Raw genomic sequence first — 11764 nt, 5'->3', positions numbered from 1 at the left:
ATGTATAATGAACAGCACGTAGTCCTGGGGCCAAAATTGTGATCACCTCTTGATTTCTGCTGCTAGAACTGTAGCTCAAGCCTCGTGATGACCAATCGTACTTCCATTAATATTGCACGGTTCTAATTACTAATCCTGACACATATACTTAATATGTAGGAACACATTATAAATGTATATACTGTATCCGTATAACCAGAAATTAACATGCACCACTGTTTGCCTCTATGCATATGGGTGCATGTTTAATTCTATATAAAGCACTCAATAATATATATTAATGCTTCCAAAAACGAAGAAAAGGTAACGAGTGGAAAGTGGCATATAATTCGTTTGAAAATGTTTTTAAAATAGTCTAAAGCGCTTATGGTGAAAATATTTTTGAAATTAATACTTAGTAAAAATGTAAGTAAATTCATAAAAATCACTTTACGTGCTTTTAGAATCTAAATTTTTTTTGCTAAAAGCACTTCCAAACGAACTTAATTATAATCGGAGGAGAGAAACTTTTTTAAAACAAGAATGTTATTATAATGATATTTTAAATCATGTCATGTAGTGTTATATATGTGTTTTTTTTTTTTTTTTTTTTTTTTGGAGAAATTAGGTTCCTATCTCTCATTTTGCTAGTCCATTGATTAAAAAACCTTATTCCTTTTCAATTTTTGATTAAGGTCCTTGGGTATTAATAACATCATTAATTATTTCAATAATAAAATATTTTTACATACAAATATTCATTTAGTGTTAAAAATGTTACAATTAGTATATTTATATTTATGGCTAAATTTTTTATCATATATTTTTATTTTTAGTTTGTACCCATTTTTAATTTGCAATCCTTTTTTAATTTGTACCAATTTTCTTTTCAGTTTTAATTTGTACCCATATATTAATTTCTTTTGTGCCCATATTTTCTAAACTTTTATTTGTATTTGTGCTCATGTGTTTACCGTCATGTGACATTGTATAATTAATCAATGATAGAAAAATTACATATGGTATAGTTATGTTTTATGGCTAAACTTTGTATCATATATTTATATTTTTAGTTTGTACCCACTTTTAATTTGCAACCTTTTTTTAAATTTGTAGTATTTTATTTTTAGTTTTAATTTGTACCCATGTATTAATTTCTTTTTGCGTCCATATTTTTAAAATTTTCATTTGTACGCATAATTTTTTAATCTTTTATTTGTACCCTAATTTATTTATAATGTATCCATTCTTCTTTATTAATGTACCACTTTGTTATATGTGAAATGTATTAGTTTTTTTTAAACACTACGGATACATTCTTTTGCCATTTATTATTTCTTATTGTTACATAGTTTTTATCCGTTTATTCAATTAAAATGTTTGAATTTTTTATTGTAGCCGTTTCTAATAGTATTATAATGAGGGACTTTAAATTTATAGGATTATAAATCTCATAAAATATCAAACAATTAATGTCAAAACTATAAAAATATAAATATTAATAGTAATATAATGAGGTGTACAAAGTCAAGAGACTTTGATCAAACTTTGAATACCATGAAGGTTTTTGTGATAGCCCGTCCCGAATTATTTGTACCGTAGGTGCGAAATGACTAAAATGCCCTTGGACGTATTTGGTGTTGTGGGGTGTTGTTTTGTTGTTTTTGGTGTTGACTCTACAGGACACACACACACACACACCCATACCACTCCCGTGTCTTTCTCTTTCTGTCACGAACACTCTCTCTCTCTCCTTCTTCTTCTTCTTCTTCGTACGGACCATTTCGAAGAACACCATCTAAGCACGGATCGAAGGTTTGAATGTGGTAAGTTTCATTTTGGTACCAATTTCGTGGAATTTGGTTGAGAAATGAAGAAGATATGAAGTTTTGAAATTTTTTCCAGTTTCTGGCAACGCAGACGACGGTGCTGATGGTGGTGGCTCTAGCGAGACTCACCGGAGAATATAAGGGAATATTCCGTTAAGTTAACAGAATATTCTTAACGACGTCAGGTTAGTTTTAACGGAATATGCTTACTGTTGGACGGAATATTCCCTAACGCCGTTAGGGATTCCGTCAGTGTGGCAGGCACGTGCTTGCGCGTGTGGCCATGCCTTGGCCGGCACATGGGGGCACGTGAGACGTCGAAAAATTATTTTAAAAATATGGAAATGTTCGTGAGGTTGAGTAGATCAAGTTGGTGTATTCATACACCCCGTTTGAGCATTGTATGAGAAGTTATTACCTAGTTTTGGTTATGTGCTTTAAATTGACGTTTTTATAGTTGTTTCTCATATAGGTGAGACCTATCCCGAGGACGAGCACAGTCACTCGAGGCAAGGGGGTTACGACCCTTCCAAATGCCAGTGAATGGGCTTTTGGTTTTCCGTATATACCTATATACTTGTGATTTTCCCAGAAAATGATATGGAATGTTTACTTGTTTTAAATGCTATGCATTGCATTTGCCTATTTATTTATACATTAGTAGTTGCATATATGTATGTTTGGTGCTACGAACGCACAGGTAAGTGTCAGGTAAGTTATGGTGTGATTGTAATTAGTAGTTATGTGAGATGCATAGAGAGCTCATAACTTGCACCCCCGGTGTTAGTGCTCCCGCCCAGAGTAGGGCACAGTCCTTCATGTGATGGTCACCTCCAGCACCACATGCTCATCTTGGATCCAAGTTAGGTGCACAGTCCTGTTGTACAGACCACTTTAGGTGGTTTCGACTCGTAGGTGACCTACGATTATTCGTCTAGTCTTCATGTGATCGTAGCACTTAAGCGTATTTATTTACACCCAGTCCTGTCGTACATACCACTTTAGGTGGTTCCGACTCGTGTGCAGGTATAGTTAATGAGTTGGGGATTTGAGCTCTAGATTCAGCTGTACAGGTCACGTTAGGTGACTCCGGCTGACATGTTACTTGCATTGATTGGCATTACCTGGTTTACTTACTTTCTATGTAGGGGCGTTCGACATGGCATATTTCTGAGCATGTTTTCTACATATGTGTATATTCTATTTTCTAGGAAACTATACAGGTTTTACGGCGAGGGGTTAGAACTTTTGATAATGAAATGATTTTGAAAAGCTTTGTTTTTACCCACTCACACTTTCTGTTTTGCGCCCCTCCAGGTTCTAGTTTGGATTGCTCTTTTGGTGGCTCATGAGGAATTTACGGCATATCTGACAGATTATTACCAGTGTAGGACCCCCTCTGGGTGTGTTTAGTTAGTATTTGTTCCTCTAGACTGCACTAGGTTTTCTGTGCTCTGAATATTGTTTTTCACACTTACACTTGCACATGTATGTTAACTACTCTGTATGTAGTTTGATTTTTATTTGTTCGTACTTTTATTATTATTCTTAGCTTCCGCACTGTGCACATGGTTACGTCACCCTCACGTGACGGCCAGCATGCCTTGATTTCGGTCGGGGTGTGTCAGTTTTAATCAAAAAGTGTTAGAGACTAAAGACCGCATCCAATGTATCTTTTTTTCTGTTTTTTTCACATGACATTTCGTGATTGATATCGAAATCCTTGAATGAACATTGAGCTCTTCTTAAAGAACACACACGCGCACGCACACACACACAACACGCACACACTCTCTCTCTCTCTCTCACATGCATTTTGAAATGCATGCCAAACTACTAATTCTTCAGATTTTAACCATCCATATGCATGCATGCTGGGTCCTAATCTCGTTGTTTATTAACTATATACATGTCTAAAGTAAAACTTAACTGCACGAGTAAATAAATATTAACCAATTTCCTATACCCTACCACAGGGAAAACACAGAAAGCATTTCCTCTGTGGGTCATTTTTCTTTTCAGTTTCATGAATTAGTAGTCTTAATTTTGGCAGACAAGAGCCGAGCTACAAAGAATAGCCCACAGGTTTATTGTTTTCCTTCATCTCTGCACCCTCTTTTTGAAGCAACAATTAATATTATTAAATAACCATGGAAGACTCCGCACAAAATGAGAAAGGAAAAGCTACAGAAACACTGGTTAATTAATTTCGAAAATAAAGCAATTCTTCAGAGAATGAAAGCGAAAGAACACAAGTCCACAGGCAGAAAGGACTGCATTAGAAGGCAGACTCTGTGTCTCTCAGCTCAGCAGGCTCCGCAGCAGCTGCATCTAGGTATTAGTAGCATTATGTCACATCCAAGAAGCATTAAGGGACACCGGACCCCAGTTGTGGTCCTCTACGCTCAACACTCTGTAGAAAGAGTAAAAATTCTACTACGCTCCCGTATATGACATGCATTAGATGAATAGAGTGTTGGACATGTTGCTAAAAATCCAACGATCAAGGATTCAATCAACGGATGTTATAGCGTTGGGTTTAAGGTTTCACTAGCACAACAGGGTTAGGGTTACAAATAATCTTCGATAAACAAATTAGTCTATCTTACTAAAATAATCGGTATAATGTACAGAGCGAGGCGTATGTGTACCTAGCATGCATGCACATGCATACACACGGTAAGAGACTGTTCTTCTTTTCTTATTATTGTTTATTTATTTTTATTGTTCAAAATACATAAGGAGACGAATGGAATTTGTGTACAGGCATGCTGATAGGTACTACCACTAAGATTTATGGAATTTTTTGTGGCCCTCAACTATCTACATGCTGCGCTAGGTCAAGGACCACATTTGATCCATGGTTTCTTAAATTCTCAAATTGGTTTTTAACTTCCACTTTCAATTTTTCTTGTGTAATTAATATTTATTGTATTCTTAACTCATTACTCTTGTATTCGACAACTGATTATATGTAGACTGTTCGACTGATTCACAAACTACATTTGGGTATCACTTAACCGCATTATACAGCCTCCAATACAAAAATACTCCTCTGTGAGAAGTCTAACATAATTCATCTGATTCGACTGTCAAACCATAAGATTTCTCCGTTACTCCACGCTCCTTGATTCTTTTATATGCATATGCATTCGATTGCAAACAAGAACCAATAAGGCAACGAGTCAAAAAAAATATTAAAAATAAAGAAGGTGATGAAGTTTCATAGTTACGGCCCAACTTATCTACAAGTTTATTGATTGGCATTCTGGATTTGGGTAAAGCACTAAATTGTGGTAACGTTCATCAAAAGTCCAGCCCATTTGATAAAACTTAAAACTGAAAAGTAAAATAGCCCCCGGCGAGGATCGAACTCGCGACCTTTCGCTTACGAAGCGAACGCACTACCACTATGCTACGGAGGCTGAGTACTTATTGTTTAGTTTCTAAATTATTTGTAGAATACATAATCATTAATTCGCAAATGATTTTTCCTTCTTTCTAAATTATTTATCAAAGTCACATCACATTACGTGGAGCTCCATCAACAAAATTCATTTTCCGGATTTAATCACTAACCTAACGTGCAAATGGTTGTATCGATTATCGCTTGTATCAAAAAAAAAAAAAAATGAAAGCAAACGGTTGGGAAATTGTTCACCAGATTGTGCTAGGTTAGATGGAACATGAAAGCTTTGCGATGTTTTGCTACAAATCCTCTGAATCTGATGCTAACGGCTAATGGAACACTGTTCTCTTTCGAACCTTTCAACCAATCAGTCCAACCCCAGAGAACGATTTTAGATAAAACTCGAGCGGTTTCTTGATAACTCAGCTGCGGATAAGAAAACATGTTGTGATCAACACAACACAGCATTTGTAAAAGGGAAGTGGAAAGTGGAGAGGGAAGATAAAAAGGATCTTATATATTGATTTCAAACACAAGTTAATCCTTTTAAGGACTTTTACAAGTTAACTTCTTTACAAATCCAGCATTATGATCTTACACACAATTTATTATGCTGCTTATCACAAAAAAATTTAAATTTAAATCACGACAGAAAATGGAAAGGAGAAGACGGATTAGAGGACACTCTACTTAGCAAACAGCTGCCGACGCCGCCTAGCTGGCTTTGCTCGCGAGCAAGCTGCTGCCTCACCAATAACGATTTCATTAACCAGATCCTTGAAGATCAACCGTTCGACGTCTAACACTACACCGGAGATGTCACCATGGAAAATTGTCCAGCTTTCTGACCGGTGCATCACATCCTCCCACAAGATGTTTTTCAAACCATCACCCTCGTCCTCTAAGCTGCACTCCGGTTTCTTGGCTTGCAATTGTTCTATATCGCTAGACAGTTCCTTCAGAAGCTTTTGCGCGTTGAGGGTCTTCTTTGCGAGCTTGTCAGGCTTCAACCATGGCACGGGAGGGATACCGGCTAAATTCAACTTGTCAACAAGAATTTCATTGACTGCATCGAATATGAGTTTCCGATGAAATTTCTCTCTCTCTTGTACCGCAATGGTTACCTTTTCGGGGATGCATTCCTCTTTTGCAAGCAAACTGCTTGCCTTGGTTTGCTCCAAAACATAGAATAGCTCGGGGTTGATGGGATGGCCTGAGGGATGGAGCTGAAATGTTGTCAAGCTGGAGCCGAGGTCTCTGAGTAGGAGGCCTGAAGCTAACAATATCTCAGAAATGTATCTGTGGTCTGGATTTGTGTTCTCGCAGAGCGATGCAATATAGTCTGTTCTTGCTTCATCATGATTAGAATTCAATCGTCTAAGCTTCTGAACTAAGTTTTCAATGTTCTTCAATTTCATGCGATTGATTTCTGATGTAAGACCAGATCCCATGCTGTCAAGCTTATCTGCAGGGTTCCATTGATCTTCACCTTTGCCGTGCTTGGAATCTTCGGCAATATTGCCTGTATTCCAAAAAAGAAGTATTCTAGTCAGATTTTAAGGACGAGAGAATATAAAATAAAATAAAAACCTCTTTTCTAGAATGCAAATATGTTCACCACTAGTTCAACTCTATCTAATCTTTCTAGTGAGAGCATTTTTTGAAAATAATGTATTCTCTTCTAAGGTTAAACTGTACCTTGGAGGGCATTCGGCATCTGCTTTACGGGTGATGGTGCATCATCTCTATATGCCGAGTTATCAAGAACAGACACAGGACTAGGTTGTTCTGGAACAACTATAGCAAGTTCAGCAACAGATCCATATTCTTCCAACCTTGGACTTGATTTCTGAAATGTTACAAAAAACGATATAAACATATAAATTAAATTTTTGAAAGTGAACGAGTGGAAACGGAAAATTAAAACCAGTAAAACACCTACTTGCTGCATTGAACCAGAAGCCAAAGGCTTGACAGCTCTCAAACATGGACTCTGGCTGCCATTTATCTCAGTAGCTCGTACAATACTATTGACTTCCATATCGAGGTCATCTCCTTCAAAACTCAAACTTCTAGATTCATTACTTATCTCACTCAACTGGTCATCACTTTGCTGCAAGTTGGAAGATTTTGGTCTGAGTTTTCCACCCGGCGAACCTGACTCTGTCAATTGCCTGCTGGACTGCCTTCTGGATTTTTTTGAATCAGATGGAGGGGTAGGTGGACGAGATGACTTTGCCAACTCAAGTTTCTTCTGTTGTAGTCTTGGACTCACAGATCCTGAGCTCTTTACTGAACTTGATCCAGCAGTATCCTTTGGCAGAGATTGCGTTGATCTTATATTCCTGCCACTTGTTTTTTTGTCAGTGGAACTGACAGCAGATTCCTTCCGACTGTTTTTAGGATGCTGATCTTTAACTGTCCGACTGCTAGTTGAACCCGTCTTATTATCTGTACTTCTCCTTCTCTGAAGAGTACGGGCATTAGAGAGGCCATCTACTGAAATTAATGATGAAGTGGGAATACCAGATTTTTCAACAAGTTTTGCAGGTTTCATGATCACAATCGGGGACTCAAAAGACCCAGAGAAAGCAGCACCTGTACTTGTGGAAGCAACAACATGGTTGCTTGTGTTTCGCTGGTTTGTTGATTTCGAATTCAGATTGGAACTTGTACATTTGGATTCACTGTCTTTTTGAGTTCCAAAGTTTGAAGCTTGTTCTTCTTTTTTGGTCTCTAAAAGACCTTTTGCTTGCATTGCTTCGAGTATCTGTTTAAGGGCTCTGAGGTCCTTCCCGGATTGTTTAAATTCCAGATCTTTCAACCTCTTCTCAATCTCACTATAAACAGAAGGGAAGGAGTCTGAAGTCCTTGCTTGAACTTTTACAGGTTTGGAAGATGGTTTCTGAGAACCTCGACTTCCATCCTGCATTTTCCATGGGGCTGGCTCAATTGGAAACCTTGAACTTGAAATAGGCCTCATAACCAAATCTGGATTTTTCCACCGTGGTGATGATGGTTCTTTCAGAGAATTTCTTGTGGTATTAGAAATTCTCATAGGCATAGGCCTCTGCAGATTATTTAGCTTCAGTGGTTTTGAGAAAGGATCAATAACTTTAACCGGGCTGGTTTCAATCAAGTGACTATCACTAGTCGAGGCAGAATCTGGCAAGGCTTCCAAACCCATCAACTTTGCCACTACACTAGGAGGTCGATTATGACTTCGGGACAACTGAGGTAGATTATGGTATCTGTCATTTGAGTTTCCACTATTCTGAAAACTTTTCGAACGCTGATATGATTTTGAATCAGATGTGGAATTCCGCATTGAACCTTCTCTACCGTCCAGCGAAAGTCTTGGCAACTCTTTTAGCTTTGGGGTTGCTTTGAAGGCATCTCTTGAATCCAAAGACAAACGATTTCTCTCTCTCCCATCATTAGAAAAACGTGGAGCGTCCTTTGTAAGTGTGTTCCAGGAACTATCTTTCAATTCATATGATGATCTTGGATGATCTCTAGCATCATCATTACTCCACGGTGCTTCTCGAAGTTTAGCAAGAACTCGAAGAGACTCCCTGAGGTCAGCAGGCACATTTTGCTTCCCATTGATCCCAACTTCAATTGATCCTTCCACTGATTCGGACAACTGTAAGGGTCTTGGAGAGTCTCTATGCTTCACCGCATGACCTGCAGATTCCTCTTTGGTTGTAGTTTTAACTGATAGTGCCCTAATTTCCCTATGCATAGAATCCTTCACCATGTCCCGGAGATCAAGGGATTGCCTCCCTAGTTTGGGGGACATACTTGATTGGTTTGTCAGATCCCTTGGTGGAGTTTCAGGAAAAATGCTTCTGTCAAAGGAAGATGTTCCAGGTTGAGCTGTTTTGTTGTAGTCCAGAGATGACAAGGAAGAAGAAACGGATGAGAAAGAGGCTCTTGACGATTCTGCTGAGAGTCTTTTTGTCTCATTCTCACTCTTGTTCAAATTCATTTCCTGCAATAACAAGCATTATAAATACGGTACCAGAAAATATCTAAATCACAGAGAAATCTACATTTATGACTTCAAGTTCGATTCCAAATTCAGCAGAAGCTCAGATATACATCATTATATCTGCTTGTGGATGTTGATTAAAACAAAGGGGAGGACTCATATACTAAGGTCTGAAACAACCTCAACTAAGAAAGGCAACCATATACAGAAAGCAGATATGCATATACAAAGACGCGCACATGCACACACATACAAGGGAAGAATAAAGGATGGCAGGGGCTGCTCACCACCTCCGGATAGAAACTGGCTGCATGCACACAGATATGAAGGGTGGTTCTAATTACACATAGGGCGCTAGCTATTTTTACATCCATCGATAACTTTGTATCGAATTGGTTTTCCATCAACTGAAATTCTCATCTAAAAACCGTATTAAATTAAAGTTTAAAAGCCCCTTCCAAATACATTAACGAAAGAGTAGGTCACATATTATCCGATCGATATGAAATCAACGTGTCTAAGAGATGGAGTCATCAAGTAGAAGCTCTTACAGGTGCTGTCTGACGATGGTATGCATTATTATACTCTCTTTCCAGGCCACCATTGCTGAAATGGGAATTCCCTACGAAGGCAATGCACTAGATGTTACAGGTTGCAATGCTAAAATTCAACCACCAAATTTGCAAGCAAGACAAGATAACATAAAGACCAAAAGTCAAAATTCAACCGGAAGACAGAAAATTTCCAATTAACCAACATTAACTTGATATCCATTCACCAGTAAGGAAACTACCTGAAGGAAGCCTCTTGTGGTGGCCAACCCGCCTACCGGTGAGAGCATGTTGCCGGTCAAAAAGCTGAAGAATCCCATTCATACATCCTATTTGCTTCTGCAAATCTGGACTGTCATCAGCTAAGGAATGCAGAAGTTTTGCAGCCATCTTCCCACCTCCTCCAATTGAAGACAATCAATTACTCTCACTTCCTAAACATCTACTGTTCTATATTCAAGCCGGAGAATCCCAGCATTTCATCCCCCATCTGCAGGAAAATTGAATGTCAAGCTCATCGAAAATTTCGGAACCAATAAGCAATTCACAACTATCAATGGCAGCCGGAACAAAAATCAGTAATGTGACTTACAATATTCCATCGCGTATTTAAGCAGTAGCCTCCTCAACAAAATGCAAACCCAGCAGCTCAATGGGGCTCCTTTCAATCAACTTTCCTCATTGGTGCAATTCCAAACACAGCTTCCCAACCGGAGTTACCACAAAATCAAGTCTTCTTTAAAAATCACTTTCTCCAACTGCTTGCAGCTCAAAGAAGATAACTTTTATCTTCTTCCAAAAATCCCACCATACAAAAATGTCCTTTTCAATCAAAGATCCAAACTTTCACAACATTTCCACTTCTACCATGAATTTATTTTCTGGGTTTTCCTCAATTTTCCAAAATCTCATATGCTTTACAAGAGAAAAATTGGAAATAAAGGGTAAATACCCACAAAACCAAATCCAATCCAATCCGATCCAATCAGCGAGGGAAAGAAACCTTATTGGGTTTCATTTCACAGAACAACCAGACAATGGCTTGTGGAAGAAGCACAAAAGGGCCAAAGAAACTCAGGACTCTGGGGACCCAGTTTACGCCAATGAGCACACAACATCCAGAGTTACAAAAACATTCACCTTCAATTGCCTAAACGAAACTAAAACCAATGCAACCGTGTAAAGGAGGAATCTTTTTGTGGATCCAAGAGAAATAAGAGATGTTTTTCCTCAAAGAACAGATGGAAAGACACCCCTCCAACCTCCCTGGTGTCCCTTCTCTCTCGTGACGGCCTCCCCGCTCCGCCGACTTAATGCTTCATTTTCTGCTGCTTTTGTTTAGTTTCTGCACTGTTTTTCTTGTTCCTCTGCCTTTGTGGCTTTTACGAAGCATCTTTTGGACATACAAAAAAACAGATGGAAAGACAGCTTTGCAGATTGGGAAGGTTTGTTGTTTTATGGAAATTGGGCAAATGTGTTAACAAATCTTCTGGACTTGCGATAGAGTTAGATTTGAGAGTTGGCAAAAATTAAAAAGAAAAATAAAAGATGGGGCATTTTTTCTAGAGAGAGAGTGTGTTTGTGTGGGGCAGATGTAATTTAGGCGCTCTCTCTCTCTCACACATCCATGTGGGATGAAGATGTGGGTGGTTGTCTGCATGTGCATGTGATAATGTCAGGAGAGAGAGAGAGAGTTATATTTTTCTTTGGAAACTTGGAGTTGCCTGCAAAAGTCCAAGTTCCCTGTACTTCAAAAAGACTAGTCAGGTGATGATTTTTACCATCATAACACCGAAGGAGAAGTTCTTTTCTATAAATTACAAGCGCTGATAAGGGTTGGTTTGGTATTGTTGTAATTTGAAAAAAAAATTGTTTCTACTATATTGTGACAATAAGCAGTTATGAAATAAAGTAGCAGAGTGTTTGATAAACTTTTTTGTAAAAGTGCTATTAAAAAAAAAAAAAACAATATTATAGTGTTTGATAAATTTTTATATAAAAG

The 11764-nt window shown here is 38.1% G+C and overlaps 1 protein-coding gene and 1 non-coding gene across 3 annotated transcripts; both read right to left on the bottom strand.

The window, feature by feature from the left end:
- Nucleotides 1-5161: 5161 nt before the first annotated feature.
- On the bottom strand, nucleotides 5162-5233 carry TRNAT-CGU (transfer RNA threonine (anticodon CGU)). Its single transcript has one exon. It is a non-coding gene; the product is annotated as a tRNA-Thr (tRNA).
- A 481-nt stretch (nucleotides 5234-5714) lies between these two features.
- Nucleotides 5715-11484, bottom strand: TRM4 (LONGIFOLIA protein). Of its 2 annotated transcripts, XM_068451825.2 has the most exons (6): nucleotides 10355-11484; nucleotides 10005-10252; nucleotides 9763-9833; nucleotides 7160-9211; nucleotides 6916-7066; nucleotides 5715-6739 (listed from the first exon to the last, which is right to left on the bottom strand). In XM_068451825.2, the coding sequence occupies exons 2-6, from the start codon at nucleotides 10150-10152 to the stop codon at nucleotides 5904-5906; spliced, it is 3258 nt and encodes a 1085-aa protein (XP_068307926.1). In that variant the 5' UTR covers nucleotides 10153-10252; nucleotides 10355-11484; the 3' UTR covers nucleotides 5715-5903. The 2 variants fall into 2 exon arrangements, with proteins under 2 accessions (XP_068307926.1, XP_088540213.1); XM_088684087.1 differs by lacking the exon at nucleotides 9763-9833 and having other exon boundaries at nucleotides 10355-11232.
- Nucleotides 11485-11764: the final 280 nt, after the last annotated feature.

Source organism: Pyrus communis, chromosome 14, assembly GCF_041283825.1.
Source record: "Pyrus communis isolate YQ-2024b chromosome 14, ASM4128382v1, whole genome shotgun sequence".
In the NCBI taxonomy this organism is placed as follows: Eukaryota; Viridiplantae; Streptophyta; class Magnoliopsida; order Rosales; family Rosaceae; genus Pyrus; species Pyrus communis.
Note: the sequence above shows the minus strand (reverse complement) of the source record. Positions and strands in the feature narration are given on the sequence as shown.